The 24,307-nt window shown below is 48.4% G+C and overlaps 1 protein-coding gene across 3 annotated transcripts in view; it reads left to right on the forward strand.

Moving 5' to 3' along the window:
• FBLN5 (fibulin 5) overlaps positions 1-24,307 on the forward strand; it is an 82,710-nt gene that overhangs the window by 46,717 nt on the left and 11,686 nt on the right. For all 3 annotated transcript variants that reach the window (XM_065870863.1, XM_065870862.1, XM_065870864.1), the window contains 5 exons: positions 10,731-10,853; positions 13,732-13,848; positions 17,419-17,538; positions 21,946-22,068; positions 23,137-23,263. In XM_065870863.1, the coding sequence (XP_065726935.1) occupies positions 10,731-10,853; positions 13,732-13,848; positions 17,419-17,538; positions 21,946-22,068; positions 23,137-23,263 (610 nt within the window). The remainder of the gene's footprint in view (positions 1-10,730; positions 10,854-13,731; positions 13,849-17,418; positions 17,539-21,945; positions 22,069-23,136; positions 23,264-24,307) is intronic.

The raw sequence follows: 24,307 nt of genomic DNA on the forward strand, positions 1-24,307 counted from the left end.
TCCCTCCGCACCCCCGTGGCTGCGCTCTCCTCCGCGGCTCTAAAGCTTCCCCACTTCCCACCCCTCCCCTGTCTCCGCCAGTGAAGGGGCTTCCTCATGTGTGGAAACCTTTCCTCCTTTACAGCTCCCTCCCACTGGTGCAGGTCCCGTCCCCATTCTTTTGTCTCTGTTTTTTCTTTTTTCTTTTCCCTACCCAGGTATGTGGGGAGTTTCTTGCCTTTTGGGAAGTCTGAGGTCTTCTGCCAGCGTTCAGTAGGTGTTCTGTAGGAGTTGCTCCACATGTAGATGTATTTCTGATGTATTTGTGGGGAGGAAGGTGATCTCCATGTCTTATTCCTCCGCCACCTTGAAGTTCTCTCGAAATATTTATATTCTTAATCACCTGCTTGCCTGCTGCTTGTAACTTGTTATGTTGAAAGAGCCATCTGTCACTCCCCTCCCTTGTCCTAGGGTTCCAGGAATGGGTGTATGTGAAGTGTTCCCCTATGTCACTGTCCATGGTCAAGACCTGGCCTCACCTCCCAGGTGTGGGACACTCGCTGTTATGTGTTCCCATAGCCCTCTGCAGTGCTCTCCACACTGGTTTCTGTTCACCGCCTGCCTTCCCCACTAGCCTGCAAGTCCTCGGAGGGCAGGTGATGGTGGCCCCATTTCAGAGGCAGGGAAGCAAATGCAGGCCAATGACATATACATGGTTGCCCTGGTTAGTTAGTGATGGAGTCAGAAGTGGTAGCAGAGTCTCTGACCCCGGCGTGGGGAGGAGAACACGTGCAGATTCCATTCTCGTGCTCTGAGAGGGACTGGCAGGGAGTGTTTGCTGCTGACGACAGGCTGATTGATTCCTTGGGGTGAATTTGCATACCCTGGTAATCTCACAGCCTGCACCAGGCCAAGGGTTTGGTCCTGAGCCTGCAAAATGGATTGGTCTGGTTGTGCCCTAAGGGGTCCTGCTGGTGCCCATTTTCAGGCCAGGGAAAGGTGTGTCTTTTCTTTCCTCTGATGTTCCTCCCTCCTGTGATTGTTGAGAATAAACTTCTTCCTCGTCTGAGTTGTACGGCTCTTTATGAGGAAGGAGGAAACATAACTCACTCCATCAGGCCAAGCACATGGCGTGTCAAAGCCTCTGGAGGTTGAGGACACTCTCAAATTAACCCTGGGCAAAGACCGGGACAGGGATGAGGCCCCGGTCACTAGAGGTGGGGGCCTGGGGCTCTGCTGGGCAGGCACTGTTCCCAGATATCCTCCATCCCATGGCGTGAGACATGGGGCCACCGAAGAGGTGGTTGGCCCAACTGGCTTCCTCTCCTATCCTGTGGTGTAACTGACTTCCCCCTCTTGCCTTCAGAAAATTCCAAGGACAAAGTATCTTCATTTCCAGTATCATTCACGTCCATGCTCTCCATCACACCAGGCGCTATGTTAGGTGCTTAGGACTCAAATGTGAATGAGACCCATTTCTCGTTTTCCGGGAACTCGCAGTTTGGTGGAGGGAGATGGAGCCCTGCACAGCTAATTCTGTCATACAGTGTGAAATGCTATAAAACCAGATGTGTTTAATTAGCACATGTGTGAGTATAAAAGTAGGCTTGACGTGCTCTGTTGCCGAGGTGTAAAAAGAAAGCTGTGTGGTTTCTAAGGAGGGGAGTGAAGTGTTGAGCAGTGGGGCCCCATGATCGTTTCCATGTCTTGGATCATTCTGGAGGTTGTGTTTCACTTGCTTCCAGCGGGAGAGGCTGGAGGCCGGCAGACTAGTACAGAGTTATTCCAACCGTTTAGAGAAAAGACAGCAAGGCCTTGGAATATTGGGGGGTAAGGAATGGAAAGAAAGAATTTGCAAAATTTCCAGGAGGTGAATTGTGTGAGAGTTGGGTCTGGGGGGAAGGACTTAAGGATGGCTGAGCTTTCTAGCCCCAGGTTCAGGACAACGGTGACACCGTGAACTGTGACAGCATCAGGAGAGAAGGGTATGGGGGAGGAATATGCTCAGAGGGAATGGGGAGCCAGAGCCTATGGGGAGGTGTGGTGGAGATGACGTGATTTAAGAGCTATAGTATTTATAGACTGCGTTCCTGAACAAGGGATGTTCTGTATTGAAGGAAAAACGTTGTCTTTGCTCCTAATTGGAATCTTTTGCACTTTTTGTCATCACTTTGGGGGCCAGTATTGCCAAGAACTTAGTTAAGATTCAGGGAACTGAGTTAACTCTTAGGCAATCAAAACACCACCAGCAAACTGAAAGGAGGAGAACCTTCTGAAGGTACACAGTGCTCTGGGCCCAGCCACTGCAGGTGGACGTGAGTAATGGCTGAGTCTGTGGCCCCAGGAAAGCATTTTTTAGACTGTGGTTTAGGCTGTGCTGAGAACGTCTTGAATAAGACTCTAAAAATCACAATACTATTGTAACCAGCAGGTTTGATCTTAGAGAATAATCTGGTTAGGGATTGCCGGCTTGATTTTTGAACACTTAATTCCCTCCTAGACTCTCCTGAACAGCTTCTTAAACTCTGAGTACGTTACAAGGATACAGAACCAAACATCGCCCACAATAATCTAGCACCTTGCCTCTCGAAGTGTGGTTCCTGGGCCAGCAGACTTGGGACTTAGAAATGCAGAACTGACCAAATTAGTTTTCATTTCAACAAGATCCCCACTGATTCATATGCACATTAAAGTTTAAGAAGTACTGGTCTGGCACAGCAAGTTCCAGATATGGTTTTACATTGGAATCATTTAGGTAACTTTAAACAGCTTTCCAAGCCTCCACCCTAGACTTTCTGATTCAGCCCAGTGATTCTCTTGTGTAGCTAGGTTTGGGAACCACTGACTTGTATAGTTTCAAAAATCCTTCTCTGTTGATGGGCAAACGGCAGGACTTTTGGTAAGTGACAATCTAGTTTGAGCTCCATGTTTGTCTGGTTTATAATCACAATAATGGCTAAAGCCTCATGCCCTTTTAAAAAATACCATGTCGGGCTTCCCTGGTGGTGCAGTGGTTGAGAGTCCTCCTGCCGATGCAGGGGACACGGGTCCGGGAGGATCCCACATGCCGCGCAGCAGCTGGGCCCGTGAGCCATGGCCACTGAGCCTGCGCGTCCAGAGCCTGTGCTCCGCAATGGGAGAGGCCACAGCAGTGAGAGGCCTGCGTACCGCAAAAAAAAAAAAAAAAAAACAAAAACCATGTCTACACTGGCAATAAGCAGCCTTGTCCCCTTACTCTCAGGACGATATGATGCTCAAGAAGGAACACATATGTCACTAACCCCTCGCTCCCCCCACCCCTGGAACTGCAGTAACAATTCATACGTTGTCAAAAGTTGAATGAGCAAAAAGCTTTAAAAAAAAAAAAAAAGTTGAATGAGCTTAGCCAATTCCCTGCCCAGTTTGAAATCAGCTAAAGTCAGCTGATGTTTACCAAGCGCTCTGGATGAAAATAATTACTCAAGAACCGAACAATGTGACCCCCATTAGCTTCATACTTTGTTTCTGTAGAAGGCACGGCTAGAAGGGCCTTTCAGAGCTCTCCTCCAAGTACTTGCTTTATGGATAGAAAAATAGAACCCATGCAGAGGTTGGAAGCTACAGTCCAGCTGGTTTCATCCAGAAGGAGAGGATTTTTAGTTGTTTGGAAAATGGATCACATATTTGTTGCCTAATTAGAGGCACAAAATGAGCAAGCTTTGTATTCTAAGCTTGATATCAAGGATTGGGAAAAATGCTGTAAACACAGAAAAATCTGGCTCCTAATGACTGCCCAGGACCTATAAGACACATGGAATGCAGATGTCCTGGGAATTCAACAAACAAGTCCTCAAATGCTGAGCTCTTTAATTAAGCAGGTGTTTGGGAAGTCTGTCCTGTCTGTGTAGCTTCCAGCCTTCACTGAGGTCGTCTTGATGAAAATTGGCCCCCACCCAGCCCAGCAGCAGGCCTAAAACTGGCTTCAATTGGAGGCGTTGGAATGTGCCTTGTTATTTTCTTCTTTCTTATCAAGCCCCATTAGCTTGAGCGAGGAAGGAACAAAAACGGGCTGGGAAAACATGTTGTTTCACTGGGTAAAAATTTACTACCAAGGAAGTGATTCCGCCGTGTCCAAAAAAGGACTTGCGGAGGACTTTGGATAGGTGCAGTCTTCCGAACGTTTTTCGACAGTTTCTCCCCGTGTCACCCAATAAGAATATTTCCCTTTGGCTGATGGCCGTCCTCACTCAAGAACGGAGACATTCAGCCGAGGGTGTGTACACAGGCTCACAAAGTCAGCCCTACCTTATCGACAGTATTGAAGAAGAGAAGATACAGGAGGAGGGAAGAATCCTGGTGTTAAGGTTGATCGCGTTTGGCTGTGGAATTCAGGAAGACACACATACCCTTAGGCTTTTGGATGTCTACAATTAAAGAATCATAGCTGGATTTATAGATGCCAAAGGGCGTAGGTGGAGCCTGAGACCCCACAAAGGAATGTACTCTCCTCTTTTCACCTCTTGTCTCAATCTCCGGTCACGTGTCCGGGGCTCTGTGGGGGAGAAGGCTCTAACTGTGTTGGAACCGTAGAACTAACCATGTCTCACAGCCCACTGAGTGCCGTCATCATGGTGTCTGAATCCCAGGACAAAGCCTGCAGCAGGCAGAAACCAAGCTTCCCCTATCTTTCTCGGCTGTTAGAAACAGCACCTCACTGGGGAAGGGAACTATAATTTCCTGGGCACCTCCTGTGCGCCAGGCAATGGTGATGGGACCTGCGAACATGCTGATTTGTGAACTCTCAAGGCAGCCTAGGAGGCAGGCTGCTGCAGCTCTATTTTGCAGAGCATCTGAGCGTCCCTGAGATCAATCAACTTGTCAGTAATATTCTGTTACTAAGTGCAGGAGCCTGGATTCACACCCAGCTCTGCCTGCCTCTCAAAGTTCTTATTTTTTTTACCCAGTAGCCCTTTCTGGGGAAGTCGCAGCCCTTTGGTCTTTTTTTCTCTTAAGCTTTAGTGCTGGCAGAATGGCTTAGGAAATGTTCTCCCTGTGGGCATGGGGGAACCATTAGTTTTTGTTTTGTTTTGCTTTGTTTTACCGTTTTTAAAGGATATTTATTTCAATGAGAATTTGTGTTATGAAAACAGTTTAACTATTTTCCCTTGAACTTTTAGGAATGCTGAAACGTAAATGCGTGTAGGTATATAATATGTACATTCAAATATGACAAGTAGCTGGCATACATATGCATATTATTTGTATTCAAACATATTCATGCATATTTATAGCAGTATGTTGCCCATTATACCTGCCGGTAGAGATTTTTATGCAACAACCCGTGAGATAACCCTAAGATCATACTTGGAACCATTAGTTTTACGGGGAACAGAAAAATGGGTTGTATGCTGAGAACTAACCCACTCCCAAGGAAGGACATATAATAGGCATAAACCAATAGCATGCTAGTCACGATGCCCTGTGAGAACTCCGTCTGATAAGAGAGAGGGGAGACCTGCCAATCACCACTTGCCTCCATCACAGAACTCCTTCTAGCAGATTTGTAGGCTGTGGCCTTTTCTCATGCTGTCCCTTAAGTCAGCCTGGAAAGTGGCAGTAGGGGTGGGGGGAGTGGTGGTGGTGGTGGTATGAATTGGGAGATTGGGATGGACATGTATACACTAATATGTATAAAATAGATAACTAAGAAGAACCTGCTGTATAAAAAAATAAATAAAATTTAAAATTTTTTTTAAAGGTTCTAATTTTATTTTTTTTACTGTAGTTGATTTACAATGTTGTGTCCATCTCTGCTGTACAGCAAAGTGGCCCAGTTACACACATATAGACATTCCTTTTTAAAATTTTCTTTTCCATTATGGTTTATCACAGGATATTGAATGTAGTTCCCAGTGCTATGCAGTAGGACCTTGTTGTTTATCCATCCTATATATACTAGTCTGCATCTGCTAACCCCACACTCCTGGTCCTTCCCTCCCCGACTCCCCTTCCCTTTGGCAACCACAAGTCTGTTCTCTATGTCTGTGAGTCTGTTTCTGTTTTGTAGATAGGTTCATTAGTGCCATAGTTTAGATTTCACATATAAGTGATACCATATGGTATTTGTCTTTCTCTTTCTGACTTCACTTAGTATGATAATCTGTAGTTGCATCCATGTTGCTGCAAATGGCATTATTTCATTCTTTTTTATGGCTGAGTAGTATTCCATTGTATACGTGTACCACATCTATACCCATTCATCTGTCGATGGACATTTACGTTGTTTCCATGTTTTAGCTATTGTGAATAGTGCTGCTATGAACATAGGGGTGCATGTGTCTTTTTGAATTATAGTTTGGTCTGGGTATATGCCCAGGAGTGGGATTGCTGGGTCATATGCTAATTCTATTTTTAGTTTTCTGAGGAACATCCACACTGTTCTCCATAGTGGCTGCACCAACTTACCTTGCCATCAACAGTGCAGGAGGGTTCCCTTTTCTCCACACCCTCTCCAGCATTTGTTATTTATAGACTTTTTAATGATGGCCATTCTGATCCCTGTGAGGTGGTACCATATTGTAGTTTTGATTTGCATTTCTCTAATAATTAGTGATGTTGAGCATCTTTTCATGTGCCTACTGGCCATCGGTATGTCTTCTTTGGAGAAATGTCTGTTAAGGTCTCAGCCTGGAAGATTCTGTTCCTTTTGTTGTTCCAGTTTGTTGGGCAGGTGTATTCTGAAGTCTGAACCCAGTTCCTCCATCTGGCACCTCTGTGAGATCTTGACTGGACTGGAAGGCTGTTCTTCACTCACACTGCCTTAGCACACCTGCTGGGGACATGGGACACAGCTATCGGTATGACATCCTAAATGAATATCCCTGCCGTGCAGGCTGCTGTCCCAAGGCCGGGAGCTCACTTCTGCCTTCTGGAAGGGCGTCAAGGAAATGAGGTTGACTGCTTTGAGGACTCTCCTACGTGAGCAGTTGTTCTTTGAGACTGAGAGTGTAATTGAAGGCCACCCTGGGGATGTCTGGAGGAAGGGGTAACAGCTCAGAGCTGCGTGGGGCAGCAGAGCTGTGCTGCTCAGCATGGAGGATGATTTTTTCCTGGGTAGGCACAGTGCCGGGCTTTGATCTGGTTTTGGAGATGTCAGTGAGCACTTTCCTTCAGTTGCCAGGGTGCTGGTCACCTGGACGGTGGGGGGATGTTGTCCCAGCTGGGGAGAGATGAGCCATGGCTGCTGTGCTGGAATCCTCGAAGGGCCCAGGCAGCTGCCCAGGGCCACAGCCCCCTGGAGGGACCCTCTGCTTCCGCGAACCATACAGCTAGAGGGACTGCACTCGACACCAGCTCTCCCAGTGGCCTAGAAATTTAGGAGGACACACACACACACACACAGTAGAACATAAAGAATTAATAAGTGAATGAGTACATGAATGATTGAATGAACCCAGCATTCTTTTCTCTTAAGGGACGTTTCCTAAGCATCCCACAGAAAAGGAAAGGAGTAACAGGCATGGTTTGCGTCCAAGGATAATGACACTTACTCAGGTTGCCGTAACTTGTACTTTTCCACTGATGCAGAAAAGGCCCCTTTGCCAAAGAATGTCCTTGGAGTGTTCGACGTACTTTTCCTTCTGTTATTTAAGTCAAATGTATTTAATGTAAGCAGTTTAGCTGTGAGCTGGAATGTGTGATGAGTCTTTTAGCCTCGTGTGGAACCCACAGCATGAACTTCCCCAGTTTCAGCCCCACAGGTGTGCAAGCTGATGGAGGTTTTCTTTGGGGTGGTGGTTTTCAAAGTCCAGGCACTTGTCAGCAAGTTGGCTGGGAAAAGCTTGTCTGGGGGCTCAGAGGCCTTAAAGTTTGTTGCCCATGTGTTCATTCATTCATTCATTCATTCACCAAATAGTTATTAAACATTTACTATGGACCCAGGTTAAACCAGGTTTGTTTTTAATTTTTAATTTTTGTCTGTGTTGGGTCTTTGTTGCTGCGCGTGGGCTTTCTCTAGTTGTGGCGAGCGGGGACTACTCTTCGTTGCGGTGCGTGGGCTTCTCATTGCAGTGACTTCTCGTTGCAGAGCATGGGCTCTAGGCGCGCGGACTTCAGTAGTTGTGGCACGCAGGCTTCAGTAGTTACGGGCTCTAGAGCACAGGCTCAGTAGTTGTGGCTCGTGGGCTTAGCTGCTCCGCGGCATGTGGGATCTTCCCAGACCAGGGCTTGAACTCGTGTCCCCTGCATTGGCAGGCGGATTCTTAACGACTGCGCCACCAGGGAAGCCCCGGGTATGTTTTGAGGCTATAAAGATGGGACATACATCCACCAAAGACTCCAAACTTATTGAGTTCTCAAAATATATTTATGTTGACAATCCAGTGTCAGTTGATTGATTCAACCCATTCAATCAATCAATTCAAGGAGTTGTTTGAATGTACATCAACAGAAATGTGGTATAACTGAGTTAATTCTTTAACGCAGTAAAAGTGGTGGAGTTTTGTTGCTGTTTTTTGAAACTTTAGAGATTTTGTTTCTGGATTTGAATAGTTTGCACGTGCCTATGTGTGCACATGTGCAAACACATTTAGACCTCACGTGCCCTTCTGAGCCCAGTCTAGTCCCCTCCTGAGCGTTTGGTTCCTCTGTGCAGGGCTTTGGGGGCACGTTGTGTGCACCCAGGTTACAGAAGCACAGAGCCTTGGGAACTTGCTATCACCAAGTCTCTCTAACAGCTCTGTTGCCCCTTAAGTCTCCCTCACCCTGCGTTCCACTTGAAGCAGGAAAAAGAGCACAAATTCCTAAGGCAATGTTGTTCCCAGGGTACAATTGCCATCTATCACTTCCCGCTGAAAAAATGTAAATATGTGCTGGCCAATAGTGGTGTTGTTTATTATCACAGGCTTCGATACGGATTTGAGTAGGAGCGGCTGCTGGCCGAGCATTATTGGCCGGTTCCCCTGGGAGGCTTTGCTGGGTGGGCAGACCTGGGGCTGGAAGCGAGGACCAGGGCAAAGGCAGGAGCTCTTGCAGCTGAGAACGGCGGCGGGTCTTTGCCACCGAGGCTGCACGTCGTCACGTGTCAGGGTGGAGCTGCTGCCACCCTGGAAGCGGGTTCTTGGAGATGGTCCATGTTTCGCGGGCTGGAGCCTGGTTCCACACGATGCCCAGACACCTGGTCATTGAGGGTGGGATGGGAACGGACCAGTGTCATTGGTGTTGACCAGTGATGCAGATGGTGGTGGATTGTGGTGGTGTCGGTTGGAGCCTGGAGACCATCGCTTACCTGGCTGAACGTTTCACTGGACCAGCTGTGCTTGCTTCCCGAGTGCACACCTGTGCTACCCAAGGAGCTTACACTTTGGAATCCTAGGTGCCCCCCAGCCCCACCACAGTCTGCCATCTGTGAGGTCAAGAGGCAGACAATTTTCCAGGTGGGGCAGGAAAAGGTAGCAAAAGCTCAGCCCTCTCTCCTCTGCTTGACCTGCCTGGGCCACGCAGTGTGACCTCTGTCACTCCTGCACAGAGGGGATTGGGAGGCAGGCAGGTGGGGAAGCCTGGACTTGGCTCTGGCCTTGGTGATCCAGCATGTTCAGCACCGTTTTCCCATCTGTAAGTGGGGGTCACCGGCTCACCGCATGGAGCGATTGTGAGAAAAAATGAGGAGCCGGGCACACTGCGCAGGCTCTGTGAAGTGCAGTTTTAAAGTTATTTCCGATGGTCCGTTCTGGAGAGGCGGGGAGAAGGGGTAGATGAGCAAACCCTGCCTGTAGTGAGGAGGGGGCAAAAGGCAGGAGCCCTAAAGTGCAGGCAGGTGAGGGCAGGAGTGATGAGGAGAGGTGGGGCCTGGCCAGGCGGATCCAGGGCCCTGGGTGAATCCCTTCATAGCCAAAGGTCTAGGGGGTCTTGTCCTTTAGGTCAAAGTAAGAGCGTGGTGTCAGGAGGACCGCTTATAGGGTTGAGCACTCTTTCTAGAGTGCAGTGTGGGGAGAAAGGGAAGAAGGATTCGTTTCAGGTGAAACAGTTCTGAGTGCTGTGTACAACAGATGAGAAATGTGGCCATGTAAACAACTTGGTCTCTGTGCTCTGAGCTCCCAGTTAAGGAAACGGGACCGACTGGCTTGGACATAAGTACCTGCACACTGGCAGACAGATGGGGACGCAGCAGCTTGGAGAAACCCAATGTAAGCAGAGGGCAGCAAGAGATCAGCCCTCGGAGCTCTGGCGTGGAAGGAAGACTGGAGGGCTCTGGGAAGCTTCATGAAGGAACAGGAGCTCTACGTTGAAAGATTTTGGGGCATGGATGCAATCAAGTGACTTGACTACAAGATTCCGCTGGCGAGGGACGTTTCTTTTTCTGTTATGTTCTCAGTGGTGTTTATCATAGCTCTGTGCACACAGCAGGTACACAACAGACCGGTTTAATATGTGAATGGGTAAGCCTAATACAAAATGCGTTTCTAAACCAAGTAATGGTTGAACTTGCTTTCAGAGAATGATGGGCTAGGATGGCAGAAAAGTGCTTAAGGATGTGTGTTCTCTTTTTGGCCATTTCCCTTGTGGATTTCCAGGGAGCAGATTAGCTCTGCCCCCTCCGAAAAGGTCAGGGTCTCCTAGTGGTACCTGTTAGGGAGGTGCTTCCGTCTCCTTAGATATAACCCAGGGACATTATCAACTGCCTCCCAGCCAGACAAGCAAGCAGCTGGCACCTGTAGTGGCTGCAGGGCTTTAAACATGTAAGTGACGTTCTTTGGAATATGTCTGTGTTACAGATGTGGACGAGTGTGCGACGGATTCCCATCAGTGCAACCCTACCCAGATTTGCATCAACACAGAAGGAGGGTATACCTGCTCCTGCACTGACGGCTATTGGCTGCTCGAAGGCCAGTGCTTAGGTAACAGCTCTGTGGGCTACACAGAAACTCTTGAGAGTTAATGCTTGTGTCGGGTATAGTGAAATGTGGGCATGGCTGGTGGTCTAAGGGCAGCGGGCTTTTCTTTGGGGGTGGGGGAGGCGGAAGGCTCTCGAGCTCACGCATAGTCCCACCCTTTAAAATCAGTTGCCACCATCACCGCATCACTGCGTGTCGTCATCAGAGTTTTTGAATGTACTTTTTAAGGGTTCACGTTTGATTCTACCTAGACCTTCTTTCTGCCTTTAGGAAGTTGATAACCAAGGCAGGAAGTGATAGAGGTGAGGGTTGTTCTGTCCCAATTAGAAATCATACCAAGAGAAGGGAATTCTCGCTTAGCCACAGAAATGTCCCAAGTCTCAAATGTGGATCAGTGGATTCTGGTCTAATATCATCTCCTCCTAATACCCCATCACAGCCCCTACCCCTCACCCACCCCACTAGCTGTGGTCTTTTTTTAAGGAGTCAGTCAGCGCCAATTGCGAATTTTGTCCCTTGCGGTTGGCATCAGCTATATGATCTCTCTGTTTATTTTTACTGGAGGGCTGTTTTCCTTTCTTCTCCTCTAGTTTTTGGTTTAGCCAAGTGAATGAATTCATAGCAATCTCTGGCTGTCACTTCAGTTTCTCTTCGTAGGGTGAGATTTCTTTGCTGTTTTCTTGGAAAAGCCCTACTAGTTTAAATCCTCTACGACACTATTCTGTCTCCCAGAAGTCAGTCCTGGAGGAGCTGAGAAACAAATCCAAACAACATCATGGAAACAAACAAACAGCAAGGTTCTTCTTTCCAGGTCTTTCTTGATTGAGACTGAGCTGAGGTCTCCTCTAGAGCCCTGTGCAAAGCATTCTGGGGTCTGACAAGCCAGCCTAGGCTTGACGCGGTTCCCCTTTCCAGGCACCAAAGAGCTGGCTGCTCATGGGCATGTGTAAATATGATGATTGCTTTGCATTTTAACCAACCTCAGCTATTATGGAAAATTTGATGCCACTGACTTGAACATAAGCAGACCCGTGTGAGTTATTTGTATGGGAAGTCAGTATGTAGAATTTCAGAGCTGGAAGGGGTGTTAGATGTTATGTCATCCAACTTCTATAGAGCTGGAAACTGAGACTCAAAGAAGAGCAACGTGTTGGACAAAGTTTAGAGTGAGTTGGTCTAAAATCTGTCTCCTGTTTCTCAGTACAGTTTTTTCCACCACAAGAAGGTGCTAGAGAGAACCAGGTGACCAGGACATACAGGCCAGATTACAGAGACCTTGGGGCCAGGAAACCTCTCCCCATCTGAGTGGGGGCAGTAATTGGGACATTCCTCTACCGGGGTGGGGGGGTTGTTCTCCTCCACACAGCGTGAAGCTTTGGGAGGGATGCTCCTGGAGGCCTGACGTGGTGCCACATGCATGGCCTGATTACACTTTACATCCAAAGTGAAGACCTTTCCTCAGTATGGGCTAAACTCATGCCTTCTCTCAGCCAAACTCTTCTTTCTCTTTCAAAATGCAAATTCCATAGGCGTCCACCACACCCTCTGTGCGACACTGGAGGCATTGCTTTTGTAGAAAAATAAGGGGCTGGGAATCGCCTTTCTTCCAAGGTACCCCTAGGCAGAAGATGCCCTCTTTTCCCCCTGCTGCCTCCCTGGCTTGGGGACGTGCCCAACTGCACCCACGTAGGAGGTCAGGATCAGCAACTGCACAAGTCAATGTGCTTTATAAGCAGGAGCTGCATGGCACTTGGTGGGCAGTGGGGTGAGCCAGGTTAGAAGTAGCTGTGACTCAGAGATGAAACAGAATGACAAGGGCAGGGCATGGTTCCTGAGGAGGGCTGAACAATGAGTAAGGTGGAGATGGGGTCCTTTTTGGCAGTAGGTGGTAGAAACCAGGCACAGAGACAAGTTCTGAGCTGGCCTTCGGAGCCCTTGGTGGACCCTGGTTCCAAAGGAAGTGGTGTACCAGAGGGGGAACGTTTAGGGGGAGGTGAGGATGAAATAAGGACCAGTTATAGCTATAGTCAGGTGAGACTCGGTCCCCACCTGGAGGCTTCATTCGAAACACCCTATCCTGCAGGAGTGAATTCTCCAGCTGTCAGCCTGTCAGCCCATCAGCTTGGGGTATTAAGAAGTGCTTTCCCAATGACATCAGCCTCCCTGTTGACTGGTACATGTCAGCCTGGCTCTGCTAAAAGGAACCATTCACCCACATAGCTGCTTGCTCAGGAAAGGCCAATCATGGCTTGCAAGAGGTGTGTTTATCCAGAGTTTTATGTCCACTCCGCTACAAGGAGGAGATCCAAGGCCAACTCCGGCATCCTGTGTTCCTGGATTCATGGGTCTCAAGACCACAGTGCTACCCAGCTTGACCTGGCCTACACTCACTCTTGTTCCTGACAGCTGGACATATTCATCATTAGTGGAGCTGGCAAAGAGCCTACAGGAGCCAGGCTATGGATACCCCTTACACTTTAAGCCAACTTGTCCCTTTCCAAGGCAATGACACGTTTAAGTAGGATCTTAGGGTGACTCTTGGTGTTGGATAAACCTTAGCGTTAAATCTTAGATTTGCTTAAAATCTTAGAGGCCATCTTGACCAATGTTCCACTCTAAGCAGAAATTTCTTCTACAACTTTCAATATAGGTTCAGGTGTTCATAGCACTGAGATGGGTCAGGGAGGATGGTAGAGAGATTGAGCCCGGAATCCAGAGGGTGTCACCATCCCTGACACTTCGTAGGTGCTGTTGTTGTGTTAGTTCCGCTGTGCTTCCCTTTGTGATGCTGATCCAGAAGAGACAGGCAGTAATGATGCTGGGGTGGCATCGGTGATTGAGAAGAAAACATATCTTACCTTGCTTGCAATTCTGTTTCCAGACATTGATGAATGTCGCTACGGCTACTGCCAGCAGCTGTGTGCGAATGTTCCTGGATCTTATTCCTGTACGTGCAACCCTGGTTTCACCCTCAACGAGGATGGAAGGTCTTGCCAAGGTATGGGATGTGAATGACCACTCGAACACAGTGTGAAACCCTAGATGCTGTGTCTTCTTCAGAGTCTGACCGCTTATGTTGGTGGGAAACACTGCTGTTAAAGTGTATTTCCACTCATAGTCACTGCCTGCCCATCCCATTGTTTACGGAAACCTGAGATCCTAACTGAGGTTATGTGAAACATGTCAGAATGTCCTCTGAGTACTGCTGAAATTAGAACCACAGTCATCCACCAGCTGGGAGCTTATGATTTCATGGATTTGCTTCTCTCTATGTATCTGCTATCCACAAGTAGCCTTGCCAGCTTTTTTGGCCAACCTGAAATGTTCTCACCTGTCCTATAGCCTGAGTTCAATTCCTGAGGCCCAAAGAGAGATGAGGAAAGAGGGCTTCTGATTCTGGATGAATTGTGAAATATTCAGGTACGCTCTATGCGGGGTTTTCACGGGCGACTTTGATGCCTCTCCGTACAGTTTCCCCTCACCCGTGTTAGGAGGGCCTGTTATTTAGCAGAGCGTGGGAGGTGGTGGTCACTTCCCCTACAACCCAGCATTCCCCGCAGTAACAGAATGAAAGAAACAAAGGCATTTTCTGACTTTCACATGATCGCTTCAAATACTGATAAGTAAGAAAAACAAGTTCCAGGCCTATTGCCTCCATCTGAAGGCTTCTGCTCAGGAAGTGAGTGGGGGACTTAAGACCCAAGAATTAGTGCAAGTCCTGCCTGGCCTCAAACTCCCCGCCCCCAGCCCGCTGCCCAGGCCTCCAGGCCCTGGCAGCTGCCCCATCCAGGGTGGAGGCAGCGCCGGAGACTCAGAATGAGGTCTTTGTTTGGAGCCTGTCACCAGGTTTTGCAGGATCCATTTCCTTGTCACACCATTCGAGGTCTGGCTGGCAGGCTCCTGGCCAGCTATTTGGAGGATATTATGTCTCCATTAGTTTAATCGTATCTAAATCATTGGGTAAACAGGAAGGCATCAGCGTTAAAGAGTTGGATCCTGGATTCATTCTAAGTCTCTCTTCCAAAGTTGGTTCTGATGCTTGTTCCAAGAAGTCTCGACTGTGTTCCTCTCGCCAGGAGAACTCATTTTCTTTTGAGAGCAGAGCCTGGGCTGGGAGGTTGAGGGAGCTGATAGAGCAGGGAGCAGGCGCCTGGCTCCTTTGCTGCTGTGATAAGCGGCTTAGAGCAGATGCAGGCTTCTCTGTGCCAGGGCTGGATGCTCGAGTTGCCAGCCCAGGTTTTCCCCCAGCGCCCACTAAGGAACAGCCACGCACAGAAGAGCCAAAAGGCCCATGTGTCCTTCAGGGACCGGCCTTTGACGAGGAGCAGTTAACATACCTCACAGTGCCAAGTCCAGCAGTGGGATTAAGCAGCAGGCACGGCATCCAGGCCTGGACACTGGGCACTTGGCCACTGGGATATTGCATCAGCAGGGCCCGCGGCAACACAGGATGTTACATACTCTGGCGAGCTTTTGTATTCCTAACACCTCAAGCAAGGAAGAGTGCTTTGCCCTCCCTCTTCAAAGCATTGTCACGTTTGTTCATTTCACTGAACTCCAACAATAACCTTATGAGGGAGGCAGGGCAGATGAGGAAATCGAGGATCAGAAAGGTTAAGCAACTTGGCCAGAGTCACACAGCTCTGAGATGAGTGTAGAACCAAGGATCCAGCTTTCCTGTTCAGCAAGTCGGAGTGGGATGCGGTCTTCTCCCAAAGGACTCCAAAGGGCATTTGGGCACGTGTGCGTGCCAGGGCTGGCAGGAGAGGACAGCCAGGGCCCCAGGGGGCAGAAGCGCAAGCAGCTGAGAGCTGTGAGAGCGTGGGCCGTAAGCTCATTCACCTTGCATGGCCAGCATCCGGCTGGAAGCCGAGGACTGCAGACCTTAATGCTCATTAGTGCTGTCCTGCCTGAACTTGCACTCGACAGCCTGCTACCACGACATTTTCCTGGCCTCCTGGGTGGACAGCCTCTAGACTCCCATTGGGCACCAGTGGAGACTGGTATCTCACTGGACCCTCCATGCATGGCCATCTGTTTTTTCTTTCCCCTCTGAAAGTTTCAAAGATGCCAGGAAGCAGGAGCTGTGTGGGCATGGGATTGCCCTCTTCTTTAAGAAAAACTTCTCAAACCACTTACCTTTGAGCTCTGAAAGCCCTCAAATCTCTGTTAAGAGTCTCCAGAGGTTAACCTGGACTTTGAAGGGGATAGAAATTCTCTCAGCTGGAACTTTGGTCATTGCCCTATGGAGCGTGGCAGCAGGACGGGGGAGCTCAGAACGGGTCAACTGATGCCATTGTACACAGGGGCTCCCTCCTTCCCTCCCCCTTCTCCGAGCTGTGCGGAATGAATCTTGGGTATTGTGGAAAGACCCCTGACTTACGTCCCAGTTTCAACTGTGCCCTTGTTAGCTTGGGGACTTGGGCACATCTCTCAACCTCAAAACAGAGGTAAACATCTTTGTTGATGTATAATTAACGTAAAATGAACTGCACTATTAAAGGTACATGATTTCATGCACTTTGACTTATGTATACCCCCACGAAACTATCACCACCTCAAGACAATGAATAATTCCATCACTCCTTAAAGTTTCCTTGTGCACCTTTTTGGTCTTCTCCTTATTCTACTGAACTTGTAACATGGGGTGATGGTCCTGAAACAGGGCTGTAAGTACCCTGTGAGTGTGAGATCCTTTCGTAATAATCAGTGACATTATTTCTGTCTAACTGTCTTAGTCAGCTCAGGCTGCCATGACAAAATACCATAAACTGGGTGGCTTAAACAACAGAAATTTATTTTCTCACGAGGGGGAGGCTGAAAGTCCAAGGTTAAGGTGCCAGCATGGTTGGGTGCTTGTGAGGCTTCTCTTCCTGGCTTGTAGGTGGCCGCCTTCTCCCTATGTCTCACATGGCAGAAAGAACAAGAGCAAGCTCTCTGGTGCTTCTTTTTTATAAGGGCACTAATCCCATCATGAGGGCCCCACCCTATGAGTTCATTTAACCTAAATTACCTCCTAAAGGTCCCATCTCCAAATATCATCACATTTGGGAGTGAGGGTTTCAGCATATGAATTTTGGAGGGGACACAATTCAGTCCACAGCAATAATGAATAGAGTTATTATTTAAATTGTCATGATTATTTACCTCTTTACCTGAAACTTCAAAGTCAATGGAGGTGAGGGAAGAGCTAATTGGAGATGAATTCAATTGGTGATGGGAAAGAGCAGATGTTGCCTAGAAATTCCCGTTGGTGAGCCTTGGAGAGTGGACTTCCTAGGGGGTGTATATGTGTACATGTGTATACATGTATATGATATGTATACATGCCATTTCCACCCTTCCCAGCTTGCAACCCCAGAAGGGACGTATGAATGGAGGCCCTGGTTCTTCAGTGAACACTTTGGGGTCTGAGCTCTCCGTCTGATTGGTCCTAGATGGAGATCCTTGGTGCCTGTGGATCTGGTCTCCTAGTGGTAGTAATTTTGTTGCTGGTGCATTTTACTGCCTAGTTAGTACAAATGTTCTGTTGTGGGAATGGTCAGTGATGTGCTTTGGTTTTCCACAGATGTGAACGAGTGTGCAACTGAGAACCCCTGCGTGCAAACCTGCGTCAACACCTATGGCTCTTTCATCTGCCGCTGTGACCCGGGATATGAACTTGAGGATGATGGAGTTCATTGCAGCGGTAATGGGCTTGGCGTTAGAGACTTCCACCTGTACTAGGGGCACAGGGGCGGGGGCTTTCTTCACAGGTGTTTCCTCTCATTTCCCAGACACATCTCCAGTTTGGGACACTTTCCAGTGCAGTGGGTCACAACCGCACAAAACAGAGATGAGTCACTTCCCGAAAGGTGGAGTGCAGTCCCATGTCCTTGTCATTTGACCCTTAGTGCAAAAATCAGTGGAGCTACCTTTTAGGGTCTGACATGACGTTGAAGAGGAAAAGGAGTTGCCTAATGTTGCCTGTTGGGTTGAGTTATCTGGCCTCACCCAGCACTGAGTCAAGTCTTGGGGGTAGTGCAGATACTACTAATAGAATCATAGCAGAAATAAGAGCAAGTCTCACAGGGTAGCGTTGGGAGGGGGAGTGTTGAATGAATGAGACTGTGTATGTAAACTATTAAAATCTCTACAATCAGTGCCTAGCTCCAGGCCTGGCACACTGCGAGCATGCAATAACTAGTTTGCAAATCAACTAATGAATGGTTGGACGTTGAATGAGTAAAATCTTAATTTGTTGTGAAAACATAGATGGCTCAGTTGACCTCTCGCAAATTCCTTCCAAGCCCAAGAAGCTATGACTCTGCCCAAGCTAGCGTATGGACACTATTATAACTTTCTTAGAAACGTGTGAACTCTTGTAAACTCCTTGAGAATACAGACAGCATCTTACTCATACTTGTTCCTGTAGCATCCTGCACAGAGCCATATACAGCTCATCTTTTGCTTAATGTTTCCTTCTTTTCTTTCTTGCCCTATTTTTTGGTAAATGTTGAATTAAACTCTATTCCATCCACTTTTAGCATCATCAGCAATTGTAAATGAGCACAGTACAAATTAATGATGCTTCCCTGTATTTTTCACAATGAGTGGGCCATACCCGAGGGTGTGAAAATCTTTTTGTCCTCCAGAGTGGAAAGTTTCCTAATCCTGGGTTTCATGAATGGGGCTTGTGTAATAGCTTCACTTAGGACTGGAGTGTTCTAGGGACAGAATTCTCTGAAACAAATGAACACTTCTCCCCAGGGCCAGGAAAGCCAGAGCTGCAAGTAGGCAGTTACAGAGAGCCTTAGTCGATTAAATGTCAGTCCCAGAAACAGCCATAAAATACCCTCAGTCATGGAAAGCTACTTTCTTCCTAGATTTCACCGCCCGCCCCCTTCCTCCTGCCATGGCACTCCTTTGGGGAATCTGGGCCAAGGAACTAAAAGGTGGAAAGTTTAGCATTATGAGGTGGGAATATTCGTTTTTGGAGAATTGTCTGCCCATCCACAGATGGTTATTGGGCACCTACGCAGGAGGTATGGGAGAGCGACTGTGGAGCCAGACGGAGCCAAGTTCAAAGTCTGGTTCTCCTGTTTAGTACTTTCCTGGCCAAGTCACTTCCTGAGCCTCAGTTTCCCCATTTGTTACAAAACAAACCAACCAACAAACACCTTCACAGGGTGCTCATAAAGATTAAGTGAGCTGTAGTAACTAAGTGTCATTATGTGTTAACTTACTTTCTCTAAGTGTAGGTGTAAGGGACTTTACGCTTTTCAAGAAGCCATCCGTGGTGGTTTGGCAAAGATTTTCAGTTGAGTCACTTTAACCAAAATGGCCATCTTCTGCACGTTCACCACGATGCCCACTTTCTTGTCCACTGCGGGCTTTAGGGCTGGCCCAAGAGTAGGCAGGGATGTTTTCAGGGAGTTTGCTGTCTGTCCCCTCCTACTTACTGCCTTTCTGTGCTGCTTGTTTCGCCCCTAGGAACTGTTACCTCCACTGTGTTATCCCAGCTGGTGGGGCCCCTCCATGCAGCCCCAGACCCTTCCTAGCCGTGTCCCTTAGAGATGTGCTAAGTGAGCTGACCCTGGAAACCATGGTGGGTTCTCATGTGATTGCGTGAAAATGGCCTCATGTGGGCTCCCTGCCAGAACCAGCCTTGTATTTCAGCTTTTGTATTTCAAGTGGAGGATGGAGCCACAGCCCTTAGTAAAGTCTGGGGATTTTGACCGAGATAAACTGAGCGGGTCTGTTAGGTGGAGGTGGGTGCCACCCTCTCCATCTGCACTGGGGCTAGCCCCGCTCAGGGGATTTCCCAACCCTAGAACTCCTCAGACCCACCAGTTTCAAGTCCTGAGCGTGATTTACATTTAGGGAGACATTATGGCACTGTGCTGACGAGTGTAAGATCTGGAGGGCCGCTGGCTGGGTTCAAATCCCAGCTTTCCTGCCTACTCAGTATCAGGAAATTTAGTTAAGTTACCTAACTTCTGTGAGTCTCCATTTTCTCTCTGTAAGGTGTGGTTAGTAATTGCACCTCCTTCTAGGACCGAGGTGAGGATTAAATAAAATGAGGCATGTAAAGCATCTAGGCCAGGGCTTGGTACATAGCGAGCTCTCAGGAAATGACAGCTTTTACCACTGCTTCTACTAAAGGTATGAATGGAATCTACAAGTTTAAGGAAAATAAGCAGGACACTCTGTTAGGTTGTCTGGGACCAAGACCAGACTCTCTGAGGCTCCCGGGGAGCTGGAGGCGGGCAGGACAGAGCAGATCTGACTCATTGAGTGTGAGTTTGTTTTTTTTTTAACATCTTTATTGGATGTTGCTTTACATCCAATGCTTTAATTGCTTTACAGTGTTGTGTTAGTTTCTGCTTTATAACAAAGTGAATCAGCTATACATATATCCCCATATCTCTTTCCTCTTGCGTCTCCCTCCCACCCTCCCTATCATTTAAATTTTCAAATCAGCCTCCCAATTCTGCTGGCTCATAACCTGTCGCCCAAAGGCCCCTGGGAGAAAAGGGAAGGAGTTTTTCCCTCTCGAATGTGAGAGATGTCAGGCATGTAACACCTGGAATTATCAGATGGTGGAGAAGGAGCCTCACGTGCGCTGACACCCTCTCTGGGTGATTCCAGAGAGCAATCCGAGGACACATCACGTGGGGAAAACAGAGAAAGCAAGTTTTCGGGAAACAACAAATGAAAGAAAAACATGTTTTCTTTGGCGTACTTATCGCATGAGGCTCAAATGGGGGCTCTGTTGCCAAACGCTGTGTGTGATGAAGAGTTGGCTTTTCTGGAACGCCTGCTTCTGCATCAGCGGCCACAGTGTAAAAGTTCTATGGCTCCCCCTTCACGTCCCCACCTCTGCGGCTGGAGAGTTGGCCCAGCGCCAGGTCCCACGTCCCAGGGATCACCTGAGGCAGGAGGGCCACCCCATGCCACTGCAGTTTTCTCTTGCAAGGAGGTTTTTGGACACAATGAAGTTGTTTTTGTTTGGTTGGTTTTTAAATGTAATTTCTTTTTTTTTTTTTAACCCCACATTTGTTTATTTATTTATTTTTGCCTGTGTCCGGTCTTCGTTTCTGTGCGAGGGCTTTCTATAGTTGTGGCAAGTGGGGGCCACTCTTCATCGCGGTGCGTGGTCCTTTCACTATCCCGGCCTCTCTTGTTGCGGAGCACAGGCTCCAGACGCGCAGGCTCAGCAGTTGTGGCTCACGGGCCTAGTTGTTCCGCGGCATGTGGGATCTTCCCAGACCAGGGCTTGAACCCGTGTCCCCTGCATTGGCAGGCAGATTCTCAACCACTGCGCCACCAGGGAAGCCCTGTTTGCTTTTTCTAAAAGACTTTTTTGATGTGGACCATTTCTAAAGTCTTTATTGAATTTGTTACAATATTGCTTCTGTTTTATGTTTTGGTTTTTTGGCCGGGAGGCATGTGGGATCTTAGCTCCCCGACCAGGGATCAAACCCTTACCTCCTGCATTGGAAGGCGAAGTCTTAACCACTGGACCACCAGGGAAGTCCCTGGAGTTTTAATATAATTCACACCCCCTGGCCTTCTGGAGATGTCCCTTTTAGTTGTGATTTTAGGAATAATATTGTTTCTCGACTTGCAGGAAATTAGAGGGGAGTTAGCCCTGGTAAAGTTGCCCTTTCAGAAGACTGGGGCCAGTGAATGTTTTTAGGTCTGGGGGAAGAGCTCTGCACCCATAAAACTCCAGCAGGCAAACAAATCTCCCCTCCAGAGGTGGAGGGTGGATTCACCTGTACAGCAAAAATGAGCCAGTGATGAGTAGATGACGTAGCTGAGCCAGAGGCAAAGGGTGTTAGAAGCTTGATGGAGACAGATTTCAGCTCCATGTAGGAGAGAATTTTCTAACAATTAGAGCTGTCCAGATATCAATGGGCAGCCTTGATAGGTAGTGAGCTCCCCGTCACCAGAAGTGTTCAAGAAGTGAATTAGCAACTTCTTGGCAGTAAAGCTATCCTATGTGTCAGGAGAGTGTGGAAGCTGGAATAAATAAAGCTGAAATAGCACTAAGCTCTCATCCCTGGGTAGTCTGTGATTATAAATAGCAGGTGTAACTTGTCTCTCCCAGATATGGACGAGTGCAGCTTCTCTGAGTTCCTCTGCCAACATGAGTGTGTGAACCAGCCTGGCACGTACTTCTGCTCCTGCCCAGCTGGCTACATCCTGCTGGATGACAACCGAAGCTGCCAGGGTAAGGCTGTTCAAAGGGACCTGGCTGTTCAGAGGGGAGGTGTGCGGTGGGGCTGGCTCGGGGGAGTCACCTGGATGTCTTCACCTGGGGAAGGTGGCAGAGGTGAGGGTGTGAGTGGGTGCTGGTGACTCCCAGAGTGGCAGGCTCTGGGCAGGATGCCAGGGTTGGTGCCTTCCTGCCCTGCAATCCATCCTTTGGCCTCAGAAAGGACAAGGCCACTCTTGCTTCTGGAATGAACTCTGGAGATACAGGTGGCTGGTCGTGCCTTCCCAGGCAGATCTCTGCGGCCCCTCTGGGGACTGCTCCGGACCCGACCAGGACATCTTATGGCCTGGCCCTGGTCCATGAGCAGGTTTTCTCATGGCCCCTGCAGGGAAGCCTGGTCAGCTTTTCTCTACTGACTTCCTAGAGAATGGATGCTGGGGATACCTCTCACCTCTAACTGCTGTGTCCCTCCAAGGGTCAGGATCCCAGGCTGTGAAAGGGGTGGGTCTCCTCCAGATTGGCTGTTTGAGATGATTTCCCTGCCATGCTCCACTCACTGGGGCAAGTGGAGAAGGCTGGTAGCTGAGCAACAGACTCATTTTCAGCTCCTTGAACCTGCCTAACCCAAACACTAAGCAAGAATTCTCCACACAGCAGTGCCGGGCAGTAGAAATATATTGTGAGCTACAAATGTGAGCCACATATGTAATTTAAAATGTCCCAGTAACATGTCCTAGTCACATTAAAGCAGTAAAAAGAAACAGGTAAGATTAATTTTAAGAACAGATTTTATTTATGCAGTATATCCAAAATATTACCATTCCACTATGTACTCAATATGAAAATTATTGATAGATATTTTACATTCTTTGGTTTTACTAAGTCGTCGAAATCTGGTATATAGTTTCCACTCAACAGCACATCTCGGTTTGGACTAGCCACATTTCAAGGGCTCAGTGACCACGTGCGGCCAGTGGCTGCCTTATTGGCTAGCATAGCTCGATAGAAAGACCCAGGCAGCCTCCCCTCCCCACTGCCACCCATCTGGCCTGTGACCATCCTCTTGTCTACCGTGCATTTCAGACATCAATGAGTGTGAGCACAGAAACCACACGTGCATCCTGCAGCAGACTTGCTACAATTTGCAAGGGGGCTTCAAGTGCATTGACCCCATCCGCTGCGAGGAGCCTTATCTGCGGATCAGCGATAAGTAAGTCATGGCTTCCCCTGGGAAATGGCAACATGGTGAGGGGCCTGGTTCAGAAGGCTGCCAGTGTGGTGTAAAGGAGAGTGTACCTCCAGGACATTGGGAGACCTGGCCTACTGCCTACTACACAACACACACACACACACACACACACACTGTTCTCTACCACTCCCCCACTCATGCCAGAGCTATATGAAGATTTTCTAGAAAGCTAACCAAAAGGAGGGGCAGGGTTCATGAACCTCCTTTTCTCTTTAGTGACTTTGTTCTGGATACGCAGAGTCTTTTAGAGCTGGACTTCTCAAAGGTCACGTGCATAAGAACCACCCAGGACCTTGTTAGCAGGCTGATTCTGATTCTGTGGGCCTGGGGTGATGCGAGACTCAGCCTTGCAGACAAATCCCCAGGTGAAATGGTTGCTTCCAGTCTCCCTGCACCTTGCTGGGAGTAGTGAGGGGTTAGAGAGATCACTAGAGAGTTCTCAATAACCGAGGGTACCTAGCTTGCTCTAATCAAGTTTTTGATGTCACAATAGTGATTTTTAAAATTTATTTATTTATTTTTGGTTGAGTTGGGTTTTTTTTTTTTTTTTTTTTTTTTTTTTTTTTTTTTTTTTTGTGTTACGCGGGCCTCTCACTGCCGTGGCCTCTCCCGTTGCGGAGCACAGGCTCCGGATGCGCAGGCCCAGCGGCCATGGCTCACGGGCCCAGCCGCTCCGCGGCATGTGGGATCTTCCCAGACCGGGGCACGAACCCACGTCCTCTGCATCGGCAGGCGGACTCCCAACCACTGCGCCACCAGGGAAGCCCTTGAGTTGGGTTTTTGTTGCTGCGCGCAGGCTTTCTCTAGTGGCAGCGTGCGGGCTTCTCATTGCGGTGGCTTCTCTTGTTGCAGAGCACGGGCTCTAGGCATGCGGGCTTCAGTAGTTGCAGCACACAAGCTCAGTAGCTGTGGCATGTGGGCTCAGTAGTTGTGGCTCGCAGGCTCTAGAACGCAGGCTCAGTAGTTGTGGCACAGGGGCTTAGTTGCTCCGCGGCCTGTGGGATC

This window comes from Phocoena phocoena, chromosome 2 (genome assembly GCF_963924675.1).
Source record: "Phocoena phocoena chromosome 2, mPhoPho1.1, whole genome shotgun sequence".
Taxonomy (NCBI): domain Eukaryota; kingdom Metazoa; phylum Chordata; class Mammalia; order Artiodactyla; family Phocoenidae; genus Phocoena; species Phocoena phocoena.